General features: G+C 30.1%; 1 protein-coding gene and 1 long non-coding RNA gene across 5 annotated transcripts in view; one reads left to right on the top strand and one right to left on the bottom strand.

Moving 5' to 3' along the window:
* LOC124360581 overlaps window positions 1-19,282 on the bottom strand; it is a 497,152-nt gene that overhangs the window by 141,597 nt on the left and 336,273 nt on the right. For all 4 annotated transcript variants that reach the window (XM_046814313.1, XM_046814315.1, XM_046814312.1 and 1 more), the window contains 3 exons: window positions 18,010-18,174; window positions 8,040-8,183; window positions 164-294 (listed from right to left, as the gene is read on the bottom strand). In XM_046814313.1, coding sequence (XP_046670269.1) covers window positions 164-294; window positions 8,040-8,183; window positions 18,010-18,093 — 359 coding nt within the window. In that variant the 5' untranslated portion in view covers window positions 18,094-18,174. The remainder of the gene's footprint in view (window positions 1-163; window positions 295-8,039; window positions 8,184-18,009; window positions 18,175-19,282) is intronic.
* Window positions 9,440-15,511, top strand: LOC124360583. The gene is made up of 3 exons (XR_006922251.1): window positions 9,440-9,844; window positions 11,442-11,546; window positions 15,296-15,511. It is a non-coding gene; the product is annotated as an uncharacterized LOC124360583 (long non-coding RNA).

Here is a 19,282-nt window from a genome sequence, read left to right as displayed (position 1 = left end):
AATTTAAAGATTGATGTAACCAACTAAGGCTTCTACCATATATAATTAACATCATGCTTGTCCTTTAGGTTTAATACAAATTCAGTGAATACAGATTAGCAATTGCGTTAGTTAGATAATTCAAACAAATTACCAACAGCATCTAGTGGTAAAGCCAAATTACCTGCTAGCAGAAGGATTAGCTGCAGCAATGTTCAACTTGCTGACTTTGAGTGAGTTTCTGTGGATCTCCTGGAGCAGGGCTACCGTCGCCGGGTTCTTGCTCACTGGTCCAACACTGTTGTTGTTCTCTTCCTGTACATGGCAAACATTTATTATTTTCAGAAAGCCTCATTAAGCATTCAACTACACTGCTTTGTAAATATAATTTCAACTCTACAAAGTTGCTAACAACTTTTACAATTTCAGATAACACTAGCAAACACTTCAGTGTTTTTATTTTATTTTTATTTTTTTTATTTATTTTTTATTTATAATTAACAGGTTGTCTAAATATTGTTATGTATTTTGGAGATGTTTAAGACCCAATGATTTAACATTAAACCAACTGATCTGTCTAACATCAAATAGTTCAAGAATCATTTCATGCAGTTCTGCCGTTACCTGCAGAATTACCCTGTCATATTTGAAAAACAAACCAATTACAGGATGACATAAAAGCTATTGGTCCTGGTAATTAATTGCCTCAGAACAAAAATCAACATAGTTTATGTTTTTGATTTGCTCGTCCTGTATTTGGTTATGAATTTAAAACTCTCTTGGGCAGTGAAGACAGTATGATGGAGGGGGTTGTGGCTCAGTACTGCTGGAGAAAAGAAGCCCAAATCAGAGCAAATTGCATTAAGTGTGTTAAATCAATAAGTAAACTTGTATCTTAGGTAAAAATATTTTATTTATATTCCTGACAATTAAAATAAACTTTAAACTATTTAAAAAAGGTATTATGAGTTTGAAAAATGCTGTAAATAATTGTTTGTTTTGTTTTTTTTAAATAGTATTAATATTTATAAAGTTGTAGTTTTCAATTATTTAGAAAGTAAAAAAACATTGTATTATTTCAATTATTGTACTAAAATATATTTTTTAAATGTTCACAAAAGTAATAGCTGAGAGGAGTATTAATAACTTTGAACAAAATTGACTTTATATTAAAAAATAATTTACACTAAAAGTACCTATAGACCAAGATCAAACTAAATTACACCTATAATACATTACACTTGTAGTATAAGAAAGAATTATATTCCTTTACGTAAGAGGCTAGTGTCTAAAATAGTTTTGTCCTTAAGCTCAGAAGAGATAATTTCCTTTTCTTAGATGGAAAAATTATTTCATTGTTTAATACAATTTTCTACATCTACATATCCTTCAAGTACAGTTTTATCATGGTTGTGGTAAGAGAAGGAAAATTACTATCATATAATACATTACATATTATTAATATAATAATAATAATACAATATATTGAATCATACGTTAATAAGATTATTTCAAACACTTAATTTACCACAAAAATTAATCATCCAGAGAAAAATCTAAATTTCTTTATTCAGAAGGCATATTTTAAATTCATTTAATAATCTAACTAAATTTACCTATTTATGAACCTTTCCAAAATTTAAACTAAGCAAAAAGGCCATGCCCAAGACCTTCATGTTACTACATTTGAACTTGCCAACATCGTTAAATAAAATATTTATTTTATTAATTTATACTACCATATTATTTCAATTTTAATCCTAAATTTTCAACCAAAGAACTCCCCCAATGTATTAGTTTTTATTTTTAATCCGTTTAGTTCTATCACATTTATAATAAAAAAAAATAGTAATTTGATCATTTAAAAGAAGATACACCTTTTTCTATTTATTTATTAGCAACATTGTGACTCATCTTGGATTGAACTAACAGAATATTATTCTTAAACAATCCTAACGAAACTAGCCACAGGCATAGAGTAAGCCGCTCATAATAATTTTACCATATATAATGATAATTTTTGTAATATCTATTATTTGCACTAAAGATGGATTAAGCTATAAAAAGCAAAAAGGCCCGTAAATCAGCCAACAAAACATAAATGAAATCAACATTAGCGTTAGTAGCCAAACTCTAATCAGAGACTATTCTGTGAGTAAATCACACTCATAGACACTATCTGCTGAAGATAGAGATCCCAACTCAACTGTACCAGATGTGCATACCCCTACAGAAACAAATGCCGCCATACTAGAAACTAAAAATGAGATCCAGCAATGTATTGCAGTGACAGCAACAGTCATGTTAGCATTATTCCCATGACAACCCATTGTGTGATTCAAATGAACAAAGAACCACCTTCTCCTTTTTTCCTTCCACATTAATTAATAGCAGTGAGTGAAACTGCAGACAAAAATCCTTGCAACAAGTCCTACCCTTGTCCTAGTGTCCCATTGCAGCAAATCATGCTCATGATCCAGTAATTAAACAATGAACTAAGCAATAGGATAGAGCAATCAAACTTAAAAAAAAAATTGAGTAAAGAAATCCAGCAAACAAATAACAAAAAATACTAAATTCAGATTTGATCAATACTTAATGAAACAATAGAAAAATCTAATAAGCGTACCCCATATCAAACTTCCAAAAATTGCAAAATGAACTATTCAACGGAATCCACATCTTAAAAAGGAATTTAAATCTAAATTTCAGAGATAATTTTGTTAAATACATTGTAACACATCAGTTTCTATGAAATATAATTTAAATTATGAACACAATAACCCCCACAAAATTTGAAGACATAACTGATGAACACTCTGAACAAGTAATTTCAATCTGGTGAAATTTAAAACTTAGCAAACAAAAAATATCGAAACCTCTATAAAAATTACACATAAAGAAGTATGTGAAGCAGTAATCCCACTAATTAGACTAAATAAATTATAAATTGATCAATACGCCACAAAATAAAAGAAACAATGTTCAATTATGAGATAAAAAGTATGAACACTTTTAATCCAAAATATCCTGACAATTAATCAATCCCTTGTCAAACATTTATGTTACCTGCGCTCACATTAAAATGTTAAATGACCTTCCAAAACTTCATGATAAATAGATAAGCACATTATCCTATGGAATTTCTAACAACATTGAAGCAACAGAAGAAGGATCAATTATTAAAATTTAAACAACAACCTAATTGAAAATCTGCAAGACATCATTGAGAACAACTTAGAAAAGCTCACATCAAGATGTTAAAGAAAATATATCAATATATGGGAAGATTTTTGAGACAGTATTCAAAGATGAACTACCCAAAAGTATGGGTAGTTGAAAGTTTTAATTTCAGCAAAAAGGTTGAATAATTAATTTGTGTTAACTGATAGTTACTTCACTAAGTATAGTATACACAATGTTAATTGAAATAGGTTACTTAACTAACTGTAGAATACAATGATAACTTTTAAAACACTAAATAACTACACTAGGGTGAACTGAGAGGATCAGAATGCTAAAGGTACTACTTATAGGATCACGCTTATATTATATCCAAGGATTAATTTATAGTAGTTCACTAGCTTATGATGTTAAATGCTCTGCATGAAACAAAATATGTTATGGTGCTCTTGGAATTAAGTTATTTATTGTTCCAAAGAAAACAAAAACAAACATTCCTGTTGAATATTTCTTTCAGATCCAGATTTTTAAAAATAATTAAAAACTAATTTTTTTAAAGTGGGTTTGTGTTTTTTTTTACAAGGATCATCAATGTTAACAGTTTTAGAAAAATCTTGACCACATTAAAAAGATCCATTTAAATTCTGAGTCTTAGATTTCCTATGTAGGGTTTTGTCTGACATATGCGTACTACAGGTTTGACAATTTTTAACTATTCTTTTTGTAACAGTTTATAAATTCAGGTTAGTTCAAAGGAGAAAAGAAGAAACTTTAACACAGATACATCATAACAATTTTAGTCAGACCGAATGAAAATTAACATAGCTCAAGAATTAAAACTCATTAATCATGTAATTTAAAAATATCTGTGAAAATTAACAATGTGAGCACAGTAACAGATACCTGACAGTAGGGGCAGCCTGAGATAAAAACATTATCCGTGCAATACTTCACTTTGGCATTCCCCTCCCCTCCACCTGTCCCTTCCATTTTTATGATTTTTTTCTTAATAATTATACTTAGTATTATGTATATGTTCATTTATATTTGTAATACATATCTGCTCTGTAACAACCACACCATCCAACTTCCCAACAATTGAACATAATATAGTACAAGACAGTATTTATTATGAGTAGAAAATGGACAGGGAGTTGACAGCGTATGCAATTACACAGCAGGACTTAAGTTTGAGAACGCCATGAGGAAGGAGTAGACTGTAGACTTCTTAAAATATAGCAGTGGAATTTTTTAGCAATGCAAATTGCAATATTAACCATCGGATTTTCATAACAATCAGTACAATAGTCTTCATGGTATAAGACTGTTAGTCATTCAGATAAGATTCTGATGGTCTCAGCACGGTTATCATAAAAAATACTACTGTAAACTGATATTTTGTCTTACTACTTTATACTGATAGTTTGTCTCATTACTGTAAACTGATAGTTTGTCTCCTGAAGGTGCAGTGGTGACAGGTTGAATGGTGATCGTGTCATCGAATCCCAATGAAGGACAAACCATTTTTCCAAGATACAAAGGCAACTTACTGAGACAGGATTAAAGAAATGTAAAACAGAAAAATATTAACAAGTTATAATGTATGTTAATGTAATTTTAATGTGTGCATTTAATTTATAAGTGCATTTGTCTAGTATAATATTATAAATCTGATTCTTGCTCCAGTTGGAGGAAATCTCTCATGCAAACATAATATATGTGATATATTTCATATTTTTAACTATTTTTTGATGCCTGTTTGCTGAGGCTGACAAATGCCGTTTAAAACTAAGTGTGACTAATACATTATTATTCTAACACTAAAAAATGTTTAACTCTGAATGTTCCACATGCTACCTCTGTTTGTCAAATCTATCAACAATTTCCAATCCATTGCTAAGGAGAGTGTAGGTATATACATTCTGTCAAAGTACAGTTAATACTTTAACCCTAGCTTAGAGGTAGGGCTGTGTAATTTTGGATTTTATGGATTCAGTTTCGATGGAGGACAGTACAAAATTGCAGATGGGCTGAATGTTTTCCTTAAAAAATGTAATATCCTCAATTAAAATATCCCCCCTCCCTAAAAATAAACCAATAGAAACATTTAGCTGAGAATGTAATTCCTTATATTGTATTAAATGTAGAACAATATAAAGGGTATAACGGAAATGTTGGCTGGCTATGCATTTTCAGATTCTATTTGTTATCCTAAGCTAAAAATGAAGAATACTTTCTTTCCAATTTCCACTTTGTTAACAGCTATACACCATGCTGTTTTTTTAACAATTTTATCTAAGTTGTTATCTTTATGATCATTACAAAACTTGGTTAACAAGTCCATGTAAGAAGGTATTATATAAGTAAAGAAATTTTTTAATTGGCTTTGATATTTTCAAAATGGCGGCCATTTAATTTTTTTTATGAAAGACATCATTTGTAAAAATTGGTTAAGAAATAACTATTTTATGGAAGTTTTCATATAACACCAACATAATAAATGGCCCATAATTTGACAGTTTTTAAAGAGGTGTTATTTAAATCATCTGTTACTGTAATTAAAATGCTGAAACTGACTATTGAACCTTTAACATCCAATAAATGTAAACATAACTAAATTAACATGTTTTCAAGATCAGTTTGCAATTGGTAGTGTTATGGAAACCATGTATCCAGCAAACTGCAACCGTGCTGATGCTCATTGTTTGAATGCACAAAGGTTTCCAAATAGAAATTTTCCAAATGAAAAAACATTTATAAGACCATAATCATCTTAGGGAGACTTGATCATTTGCATCCTGGATGCATAACTGCGGTAGGTCCCAAACCACTAGAACATTGGGTATAGAAGAATGACTGTTGGATGTAGTTGAGCAAGACCCTAGTGTGAGCATGAGGGGAATCGTATCAGTATTGAAAGGTGTTGACCAACCAACAACTGCATCCATATCACAATCAAAGAATTCAAGCACTTCTTCTAACAGACTATCCAAAGAGGCTTCCTTTTTGTACCCTAATGTTAGAAAAATGTGCTTGCAACCCTTTATTCTTGTCATCATTGATATTTACCAATTAAGCTGGTTTCAACAAGCACGGAATTTCAGAAAACCATGAATGGACAGAGGAAAACCCTCTTACAACAGTGCAATCTAGGCATCAGCAAAACTTCTTGTTGAATGTATGGGTAGGTGTTATTGGTGATGAGTTGATTGGTCCCAAATTTCTGCCACAAAGACTGAATGGTGAAAATTATTTGAATATCATCCAGAATGAGTTGTTAAAATTGTTGGAGGACTTACCTGTTGCCACAAGACATTGTATGTGGTTTATGCATGATGGAGCTTCTCAGCACTTTAGTATTAATGTACGAGTATGTGCATTTTTTAATAGACAGTTTGGATATCAGTGCATTAGACATGAATCTGATTGATTTTCATCTTTGGGGACATTTTAAACTCCTGGTAAACTCCGTTAAATTGGTAAAATTTACAATAACGGATAGAAGAAGGTGCCAGACACATTAATGCAACATCAGGAATCCATGAACGAGTGATTCATAAGTAGGTTGACTACAACAATAAGTTGTCAGCCACGGAGGACATATCGAACGTCTAATTTAGAATCTAATTAGTTTGTAAATTAATAAGTTAAATAAAATTGTTTATTTTATTTCAATGATACCTTCCATAAAATAATTATTTCTTCAACGATTCTTACAAATTTTCTATGCAAAGAAAGAATTATTTAAAAACCTTACTGTTTCTCATAAAATTTTGATCCAAACAGTGGTTTATTAGATATTTCATCAAACAAAAATTAAATGGCCATCCTTTTGAAAATATTAAAACATTTAAAAATATTTTTTCTGATATAATACTTTCTGATGTAAAAACTTAGACCCGTTTACCAAGTTTTGTTCCAATCGTAAAGATAACAATAAAGATAAAATTATTTTAATAAAATAAAAACAAAATGGTGTATAGCTGCTAAAGAAAATGGAGATTGGAAAATAAATATTCTTCAGTTTTGGCTTTAAAACGCACACAGAATCTGAAAATACGTAGCCAGCCCAACCTTTTTGTTACAGCCTGTATAAGAAAAATTTAACTTTTAATATAGAGTACCTCAAACATTACTTATAAATCAAATTCGATATGAATATTTAAATCTATTTTTTTGACCCTAAAAGGTAGTTATATAAAATATATTTCTGGTTTTGTTAGTAAAGTATGATATTAAATAAAAATATATTTTTCATATTTCTCTGCCAATGAAATTTCATATCGCTTTGAAACAAAATCATTGTTTTATAATGATCCCATCAGTAAGAACTTTTGAAATCTTGGAAGACCATTTATACATTTTACAGATTTCAATATGTTTTCATTGCACTGTTGGAAACTCTATTTTATTTCTAGTGTCTATTTTAAGTTTTGTTTTTCTTGCTAAACAATATTTCTAAGATTACATTTGACTACGTGCAAATATAAGAGCTTTTACGACAGCAACTTTCTAATATTGTGAGCACTTCAACATACATTTATAAAAGTAGACACTGCAGGCAGTAAGAGATGTAAATTTTGGGAAATAAAATGCATAGTTTATGTAAAATTTGCATAAAACACCAGTACAAAGTTGTCGTCTTAACCAAAAAGTATCAATTTGTAATGTAGCCGCCCATACAAAACACTTCCATTGCCACTAGGCTAGTGGAAGTATGTGGGGATGGTACAGAATTGGTAACCTTTAGTTATCAAACTACTACTAGTAAGCTGCTATAGTACATTCTAGGTACACTACTACAGATCCAGTTCAGCAGAACGTGTATAATTGATTAAAACTAATATAGTGTGAAGGTCAGAGTTTGTAAAATGTACCTTTTCTTCAAAATCAAAGAACTGCTCCAGTTCAAATGAAGGATCAGCCAGTTGGTTGAAGATGTCCTCAGTCTCATCGTCAAGGTGCGTGTCAAGACCCGTCAGATCATTGGTGGACAGCTCTCCTAGGCTTCCACTTGTTTCCTTTAACATAGAATTGTTGATTTATTGGTTACACGCTACAAATTTTGTATTGTTAAATTACACGTTAAAATGGAAAACAGGTCCCCCGCAAATGTGGTAATGGGCTACCCATTGTTATAAGCAATAAACATTAACCTTTAACCTTTAAGCCTAGGAGCTCTTGTGTGATGAACTGAACCAAGCTCACTCACTGTACATACCTACAATAAATCCAATCAGGAATCATATCAAAGGTTTTGTAGTGTTAAAATTAAAAGTATGTAGCCTAGAGGTATCAAAAATTGGTTATTCTATTTCTAACAATGAATTATATTACAGTATAGGGTGTTATCAACAATAATTATTATAAGGTAACAAAATTGAACATCTTAGGGATAAAAAAATCAGTAATTACTTATTGATACATAAGGCTATTTCTCAGAAATTAAAAAGTAAAGCAGGACATTATTTGTACAGTTCTTATATTTAGCACTAGGACTAAAGCAATCCCTGCAGACAACAAAAGCAGTAACAATGTTCAATTGGAATGCATAAAAATCACCTTTAATACTCCTGGTGATACTGTAAAACCAATAAATACCATTTAATAATTGAATTTAATAATGAATAGGCTTGGAAACCATAACTTTCTGACTTGTAAACGTTAGCATGGGAATAGATTGTTATTTTATACTTAATAGCTAATCTAATTCTAATAATTAATTGTCTTTATTATTATTTGGCCAGTAATATTCTAAGTGCTTTTCCCGATATGTTTACACGTCATATTGAAACGTGGTTTAACAAATTATTAATTTCAGGAAGATTATAAACATATATTTAGGAAATGATGTCTATTGTGATTACTTTTGCAACATTCTGAGCGATTTTCTCAAATCTTTTCATATTGCATTGGTAATGATCTTTATTCAGGATATGCGTGCACACAACTACTGGATTGTACTGTAGAAAACCACATTCAAAACAAATATTATGACAACGAACATGAAATAAAACAAAATGTATTTATAAGGTTTCATATTGATTTATTTTTCTATATTTAATTCATCTTATTTTAATCTTATCTTTGAACATAAAGAATATATTTTTTAATTAAATAATATGTCATAATTTATATTTTTTACCATAATCAAATGTTGTTTAGTTTTATGTAACAACTTGCAAGAGGTTATGAAATAGTTGTACATCTGTATGATTAAACGGAAAATTTAATTTCCAAACTAATATTTCAAATAACAATTGAACAATTTTGTTACCATAGTAATACTTATTTAAAAATTCATTCTAAATTCAAAGTTGAGACAATAAACACCATTAAATTTTGTGTTCCTTTAAGCTGAAATTAGAGAAACCAGCCGGGCTTCATTGTGTTTACACTTTGTATGGAGTGAAATAATTCTTCCTGGTAATCATATTTCAAAATCATCACAGTTCCTTGTACAACACTAAGTCAAGAGATACATCATAAGTCTCTAACATCGCATCTAGTCATCAGCTGCGAAAAGTGAAGAAATTTTGAGTGGAATTCTAAATTCAAATTCTCACACTCCACATCCAGTCTTCAGCTGTGAGAGGTGAAGAAATTTTGAGTGGAATCCTCTAAATTCAAATTCTCACACTCCACATCCAGTCTTCAGCTGTGAGAAGTGAAGAAATTTAAGGTGAGACCCTCTATATTCAAAGTGACTTGATTTTTGTGTACCATGCATAGTTAGCTGCTTTAAATTATCAGTTTACGATCTTTCTCAATCTTGGATGAAACACAACAGGGGTGGCAAAGGGCACATTTTCATCTTTGCATTGTAAAAATTATTTTTAAATATACATGAATAGTGAAACGAGTAGTATTTTACAAATGGTTATATTTTCGAACAGATGAAACATGTATTTTGAAAAACTTGCTTTTTAAATTTACAGTAATGGTTTATTTGACAGTAAATAATTCTAATGAACTTAACAGAAAGGGATGAGATTGAACAAAGAACTTTATGCTTGGTTTGGTTTCATTACAAGAATAAATTATAGATTTTTATGAAATGTATTGCATTAGATATTCAGGACAAGAAAAAACCAAACTAGTTGATTAGAAGCTATTAGTTCTTGTAAAAGTCTCATAGTTCACAAACTATTCTTATGTTTCGTTTACTGTATTACAGGATGATAACTCTGACAAAAAAAAAAAAAAAAAAAAAAAAAAAAAAAAAAAACAGGATTCTTAAACAAATTAATAAAACAGCACAAAACTTAGACCTATATTTTTGCTGGTACATCATAATTAATTAGAAAATACAGTACTTCATTCAGCCCTGAAAATGGTCTTTTTTAATAGACTAGTCTTGATTCCAACATCTCTGTAATTGCGGCCTATTAGTCCAGTCGTGTTACCTGATTGAAAAAATAAATGTTTTCTTACAGCAAACTAATGGCACAATTTAGTCAAATACACCATAAATAAATAAAAAAAACATTCCGAACCAAAATCGTCTATTAGGGGGTATAGGAGGGGTGGTTTTTAGGGGTAAAAATGGTTTTTTGCAATTTGTGACTAAACAATGCATCCTATTGAAAAAAGTCAAATGAAAAAGTTGATGGAAATAAAAAAATCTACAACTTATGTAGTAATCATTTTTGCCCTAACCTCAAAAATTTAAAAAAAATCCAAAAAAACCGTTTTTTTGGTTTTTAATTTTTTTTCTTTTACAAAAATGGTTCGATTGAGCTGAAAGTTTGATCAAATATACTTTGTGCTATTCTAAAAATACTGTATTTTTTCATTAAGAAATATTCAGCCGTTATAATAAAATTTCACTTGAAAAAAAGATTTTGATAATTTTCAATCACCATTTTGAAACATATTTTTTTTATCAAAAAAGGTTTTCTGCTGGCTCATTTTTTTCGTTTTTTTTGTCTATTTTGAAGAAATTAAATAAAAAATATGTAGTTTAATTGAAAAAAACTGCAGAAAAATTGAAAATAAACAAAATATTGACATTTTTCATTATACATTGTATTATTTACGTGGAAAAATTGTTATTTTATTTTTGATGTGTTTGACTAAATTGTGCCATTAGTTTGCTGTAAGAAAACATTTATTTATTTGACCATTTTTAACTGCTATTTCTCCTGGACTATATATTTCAAACAACAGTTTCATACTAAAGGTAACTTTGTACAAGGATCTGTAAAGCACTACACACAAGACTTTCCTGTTGAAAATGGAACAGTACAAATCAAATATTAATTATTGAATCAGCATAGATTTCTTACTAAGAGAAGATCTGATTGGAGCTTACGAAAATAGAAGAAAGGCTGAGCTTGTCCCAGGCGCTACTGACCCTAGACACGGCCCTGCCCTGGCTATAGGTGAATAACACTTTATTGTGTATTAGAAGTTACAATGGATCAATATTTTAACTGCAGGATATCATTGAGTGCACGTTTCCATGTATTAGACGAAGCCACATGTGTTATATACTTACATCATAATATTGTTTTCAGTTTGGGCAAACACTTCACCAGCTTCTTTCGTTGCAGCAAACGTTCCTTCTGATTTTGAAAAGAAGATTACAACAGATACTTTGATCATGTATGATTGACAGCATTGGAACAAAACTGCTTTACTTTTAGTTCATCTCTTGATTCATGAGTACTGTATTATTTGTCAGTGTCTGGAATTTATAGTAGTTATTCTGTGTCTTACAACTGTTATATTTTTAAAAAGGGTAACCTAACTCACTGTTAACTCATCATGATCACTGTTTATTTCATATTTCTCTGTAGAAGCCATTATCTTATCTATATGCTCTAAAATTCTGTGTTTATAAACACAATATTGTAGTGTATGATTGGTTTTAAGTCCACATCATGTAGTATCAGATGCATAAAAAATCAAATACCCAAAATTGTTTATAAGGTTTTACGTCATAGAAGTATTGTTGTTTTTCAGACTATAGTCTTGGAAAGAACGGATAGTTGTGACATGTTAGTGTGTCCATTTCTCTGTTTTTCCTCAAGTCACTGTAAAAATGCCATATCACAATGTCAAGGAAGGCAACCAGTTTTGATTATCATGTGTGCAAACACTCACAGCTTTGTTTATTAAGGTTGGTTTTATAACTGCTTTTTATTTTAATTTTGGAATTTGATGATACATTAATATTGGAATGATTTTAAAACTTTTAGTAATTTCTGTAGCTAAATTGTTGTAGGTAACAGATATCTATTTTCAGGTTCTTTGCTTTCAGTTTGATAGAGGACTTCTTTCATTAATTTTCTTTTTCTTTTTTATCATGTTATCAATCATTTCAGTTTTGTAGCCATTAAATAATGTAATTTATTTAATTCTCTTGACTTCTTTTTTATAATTTTCTGCTGATAAATGAGTATGCGAGAGTCTAGGGATTAATCTGCAAAAACCCGCTCTTTTTTGTGCAGGGGATGAAATGAATCTGGGGATGAAAATACAGCTGGCTGTTTGACAGCTTTTTTTCTAAATTTATGGAAATCAGCCAGTCCTCAATGATTTTTATGCTATATCTATTAGGTACATTAGGATAAAGAGATTCAACATCAAATGATACAAGATATTCGTCTTGTTCGATCTTAATATCTTTTGTGAATTTTAAGAAATCATATATATCTTTAATGGAGAAAGATGTAGAGAGAATTTATACAAAAAAACTATGGGCCTCATTTTATTACCTGGTTTATCTATTTTCGGAAGACAGTACAATCTTACGATAATTTGATACTGTGAGTGATTTTGAAATATATTTTGATATGATTGTCTTGCAGTGTTTTATTGAATTATTAAGCATGTAGTGTTTTATTGAAGCTGTTACTGACAATATATTGATTTAATGGATTCTTGTTGATTTCTCTTGATATACAAGGTTCATCTTTAAGCATGTTTTGCACTCTTGAATAATATTCACTTTTATATAACAATTGTGTTATTTTTATCCGCTTTAAGGTATAAAACTTCTTTGCTTTTCAATGATTTTATTACATTATTTATATTTCTAAAGATGTCTTGAGGTGATTTAAAAATAATGCTTGTACATTGTTTAGTTTTAACTTTAAGAAGAGCTGAATTTACATAATTTTAACTGCATTTATTTTAACTACATTTCTTTGGTCATTATTTAAGAATTTCATGTCTGATTTAACATCAACAAATACATCTTGTTCATTAAAAGGTTTAATGCTGAAGTTTAAATATTTATCCAAGATTGGTAACTCTGCAACCGTAAATGTGTATGATGACAAATTTTGAAATACAGCAATCTATCTCTTGAAAATGATTTTCAGGCAGTCTTTTTGTGCTTCATTTTTTTCCAAGAAGTACATTGAAATTCTTTTTGAGTTTTTCTAGTTTATGTATGTGTTTGTATTCAATACATTTATAAGATCATTGTGTATTTCATTTGAAAAATAGGAGATATAACACTATTCAAATCTTTAGAGATATCTAGATGGAGTTCCAAAATAAAAAATTCCTTGATGCTTACGAAACTATTTTTATAAAGAAGAACCAAAACGATTTAGTAAATATTGAACCTGGGCCTTTCCAAAATTTACTGTTACTGCCTATAATCTAATTAAATATTAATTTTTAAATATGCAGCAGACACACTTCCTGGTCTTAAAATGTTATCTCCTCTTATTTTTAATGAGATGTGTTTTTAGTTAAGTAGTAAATCGTTTGTATTATTTACAAACTTTTATTTCAGTTATGTGGGGCTGATGATGTGCTCCTTGAAATAAAGGCCTCACAGAAATAAAATTTAATGATTATAGTTATATCTGTTTTTAAATTAAGTGATGGAAGGATTGTTAAGGAAGCAGGGTTTTTGCGGACACTTGCTGTCATTCAATTAAAAAAAAATCAGTAACTCTACGAGATCTGCAATCTGATCTCTTCTTCAGGTGAATCATCTCTTACGACACACATCACAATGCATCTGTAGTCAATGTTTTAGATTAATTGTTAACTGTAGACAAGATAAGACAAAATAAATTCAGATTTGATTTTGTTTTTACTAAATTATTTCTAATTAAAGTTATTCTATAAACCAATTCTGCAAAAAGTTAAAAATATGCTAAATTATGTAGATGGTTCTATAAACATTCAATAATAAATTCCAGTACTGCTGTATCAATGGTTGATTTTCCTTGTCTGAATCTAAACATAAACTTTCTTCAGAAATATCACTGTAATTTTCAAGATACAGTACACATTTTAATAGTTTAATAGTTGATTAAAAAGTATATTTTTTAGAATATTATTAATTAGCAGCAAAATATATACAAATGCTTAGCTCATACTAAACTCTAATAGTCTTCCGACAGAATATAAGGAAGCTAATACAAGTGCCTTCAATCGGGTGCTGCAACAACACCTGACCACTGTAGTATGTGTATTGCATAACAACTAGGCGACTAGCTCTTGGACCTTTTTATTAAAAACTTTGCTGTCCTTCGACCCTTCAGCCAAAATCAATAGACTTCTTCCTTGGACCAAGAAGACCAAATTTCAAGCCCCTAGGAATTTTCTATCAAGAGTTGCTGTACTGATGGATGGACAGACTTATTGTTGTCACAGATAAGATTCCAAGTCGAATCCTTAATAGCTTTGTAAAACGTAAATTCAAGAGAAATTTTCGTTTGAAAGAAAAGATTTATTAATTTAGCAGTACATATTAATTACATAATAATAATTTGTTTACATAATTACTTGACCTACCACATAATGTGGATTGAAAAAAATTTGCTGCTTATGAAGCAATGTCTAATTGTTTTAATATTGATTGTAATATAACAATTTAAAGCGTTTTCTTTGTATACATGGTTCTTAATTCCGGTTGCATCAACATTAAGTGGAATAAAAAAATTATTTAGTGTTTATCATTTATCACATTTTAATGCAATTTTAATAGATGTCACTAATAGCACAGATTTAAAACTATAGATATTATGCAGTAATTGTTATTATATCAATATTCAATGAATTGTCCAAGTATGATGGACATACATATTGTTTTGAGTCTTATGTATATATAACATATTTTCAATAATATCTTAACATAGTTCCTTAATTTTCTAATTTTCAGGGATGCCCAGAAGGGGAGCAGGATGTCCTAATGTGTGCAGGATGGGGGATGGCAATAATAAATAATATTATTGGGAAGTGTATTTTTATTGTCATATAGGTAGTAGTCAATTCAGTGCAGTATGGTTAGATTGAGCATCGGAGACGTACCGACACCCGCCGCATATATGTACTCCTTGAAATAAGGGCCTCACAGAAATAAAATTTAATGAATATTGTAGTGTCTTTTTTTAAATGAAATAATGTATCCAAATAAGAAAGAAGCTTGAACCATGAATCCTACCATCGACAAAAACAAACTTCAAACAAAGAAATGAGTCAGAAATTACAACAAAAATGTTTTTGTCAGAACAATGAACATTGTCTATAAAACATTTAATAAAACTAACAATAATTATTATGATGCAAACTAAAGAACACAGGTCAAGATACATTTGCTTGTATCAGTGGTAGAATGTAGTGAGGGTGTGCTCACAACCTGTCTAGCTTGTGTTCCTTCAGTCTCGTCTGTGCTGTTTGTTACCAGCACATGTATTGTATTTGTTCTACATATTTAAAACTCTATCATTTATTGCAATTGAACAGGCTGACCTAAATATTGGCCGCACCAACGACATAGGCGACAGCTACATGGTTGTCGATTCAGATATTCTAATTGTCTCGTCTTTAATTATTCATTACCCTTTCAAAAGCATTTGACAGGGTAAATCATGATATTTTGCTGCGCAAAATTATTTCTCTTAGGATTTTCATTTGATTTTTGTACATTTATGGCGTCATATTTACAAAACCGAACTCAGTTTGTGTCAATGTTAAACAAATCTTCTTGTGTTTATACAAGCTCCTCGGGTGTTCCTCAGGGCTCAAATTTAGGACCTCTCTTGTTTTTAATATTTATTAACGATCTCCCCCGTTGCTTTTCTGACTGTAAATGTCTATTATTCGCTGATGATCTTAAATTATACAGGCCTATAAAAGATGATTTTGATGTTAACTTATTACAAAATTCTTTAGACCAGTTGTATGTTTGGTGTTCGACTAATAAGTTGGAATTGAATGTAAACAAGTGTTTTGCCATGTCATACTCACGGAGGAGGATTCCTGATTTTAACATTTACTTCATAAATAATAAAGCTTTAAAAAATGTTTCTAAAATTAAAGATTTAGGAGTAATTTTTAGTTCTTCATTCTGTTTTAATGATCATGTCCACATGCTGGTGTCGATTGCATACAAACTTCTGGGCTTTGTCAAGAGAAATTCAAGATATTTTCACAATACTGAGACTATTATGACTTTGTATAAAACTATGATAAGAAGTAAATTAGAGTATTGTTCTGTTATCTGGAATTCAATAAATGTGTTAGAGTGTAGCAATTTAGAGATAATACAAAACAAATTTTTATTTTACAAACAACATAATTATGTATGTCCTTACGACATGCCCACTTCTAATTTAATGGAAATGTTTGAGATTAAAAAATTGTCCGTAAGAAGGGAACTAGCCTCAATAAGTTTTTTATGTAAGTTACTTAATAATTCAGTTGATAGTTCGTATTTGTTAAGTCAGATATGTTTGCATGTACCACATCATATATTTAGAGAATTTAATTTATTTGCTTTACCTAGATGTAGTACAGTTTCTCATTATAATTTTCCTTTGTACAAGACTCTACGGTTTCTTAATTTAAACCAATTAAACTTAGATATTTTTAATGATAATTTGGAAAATATTTTAAAGATATGCAGCAACCTTTTATTTTGATTTAATTTATTGTTCATTGTAGAAGTGTATGTGTATAATGTAGCAAGTTGTTATTTTTATTTAAATTGTATAGAGTTCATTTATTTATGCTGTGTAAAGAAATTTAAATATTAATTTGTGTAACTGCCAGCAGTTTAGTTTAGTTAGTTATGTAAAGTTCATATTAAGAGTACATTAATTTTAGTTAGGATGGCTGTTTTGGGAATAATTGAAGGTTTTGTACTTTGTTTGTGCTATATCATGTCCTGTAGCTATCATGTAAAATTGAAAATAAATAAATAAATTAAATTAATTAAGTTTATTCAAATGAGATGCCAATGTTTCTCAAAACTTCTGATAGTAGTAATAAGAGTAATAAACATTTAAAACACCTAAACAGCACTGAGATTTATTACCCTGTATTATGACACTTACAGAAGGTTGTAAAACAACCAATTAATTGCAAAACGACAATTTTAATTACACCATTACTTCTATTGGAATAAATCTTACCTTATGTTAAATTAAAGTCTTTAATTTTTAGTTGAAACTTTACCAAAAACATCTTGCAACATTTATCATTCTTGTGGGGTCTATAGTGAACCTTCTTACATTAGTTACCCAAATAAGTATTACACCAAAGGCGATTCCAAATTTCCGCTATTTATTAATTGTGCCCAACTGTAATGAACTGTTTACTGATTTTAGTTGCTAGGCTTACAAGGCTGGTGTCATTTCTAGCATCAAGGTTTTCCGATTCTAACCGTGTCAAAACATTTCTTACACACCTGTTGACTAAACACGGTTCTCCACAGTACCGAGGTCAAAATATTTCAAGAATTTAACTGTGTAAGCAACGTGTCGACGCGGTGTTCACCATACACTTAAGTGGTGACTATTCACTAGTTAGTAAATACCAATTTACTATGAAATAATAATACTAGAACAAAAATATTGAAAGACGAATCCATACATTAGCAAGGCACTGTGAGAGGTCAGGGATCTTGTTGTCACTGTCGTTGTCAGGCCACAGCAGATCGTCGTCAATGAACGGCATAACAGGGGCAGCGTTGCTGGCGGGAGCCGGCGCCCCTGGTTTAAGAAAAGCCAGTGTGCTGCTTATCCCTTTAACAAGGACCTGTAACAATAAAATAAAATTAGATACAATAGTCTAAAAGTTTATTTGTAAATTATGAATGTACAAAATAACTTGCTTTGGATAGTAGATTTTGCCAGATTTCGGTTCATTCACGAGTACTACAGTTGAGAGAGGAGAAAGTCTAATTTTGCCTAGAATCCAAATTCCGACCAGCGTGGTTTGACGTGTTTGGGAGTCCCGAAGTCTGGAGGAAAAATCAATTTTAAGAATTTTCACGTCATTCTCTAGAAGAGTCAGTTCCACTTCTTCATAAGTGACAGTGCAATACTCATTGTTTTCTTCTTTCAACATTTTTTAAACTATGGATTCTCAAATATTGTATCCATAGTGTTTTAATAATAGTGTTATAGCTTTAAATGGTCTTGTTAAGTATGTTCTAGGCTCCTACTATATATTTTTAAAATTTGATCGCTTATCTCCCATAAAATGTAAAGAATCTTTTCTATGCAGAAAACTTACAAAGCATACAAAACTTATAACGGTTCGTCGTGGTACATTGTAAGATCTTAACAAAGAGTTTGATGTATATTATTATAATTTAGTGACTACCAAAATAGGAAGAAAGCCAATACTAGGATATAAATTCGAAAATATTTGAGGTATTTACTTCATATAGAGAAAAATTTACGATCTTGTCCAAGACTACTTATGGCTTAATACATGTAGCCTGCGATGGAAAACGTGTTGTAGGAAAATTAATGTCACTCTTTGTTCTGACTGTTCATACAGTGTCACAAAAATATGCTGTATATCTTTGCGGACTCTGTTTGCACTCGTTAGCCTATAATAAAGAAATGAAATGACGTTACAGCAATTGTAGAGAGGAACATATCTAGGCGATATAGCGTGGTAAAAAGAATTTATAAAAAAGCATTATTACAACTATCAAAATATAAATCGAATAACATATCAGGAAAAAATCAAGTTTTAAGGACAAATAGATTTAAAGTATTATTCACCACCCCATACATGAGTACCTCATAAAAATATAAAGGAAGTAAACTTATAGATCTAGGTAGTTATCTCGAACTATCTCGCAGAAAATTGACGCATTCGGCACCCAGAATGCACTTGCTCGTGTTGACCA

The sequence above is a fragment of the Homalodisca vitripennis genome, chromosome 4 (assembly GCF_021130785.1).
Source record: "Homalodisca vitripennis isolate AUS2020 chromosome 4, UT_GWSS_2.1, whole genome shotgun sequence".
In the NCBI taxonomy this organism is placed as follows: domain Eukaryota; kingdom Metazoa; phylum Arthropoda; class Insecta; order Hemiptera; family Cicadellidae; genus Homalodisca; species Homalodisca vitripennis.
This window is presented reverse-complemented; position numbering and strand designations above follow the sequence as displayed.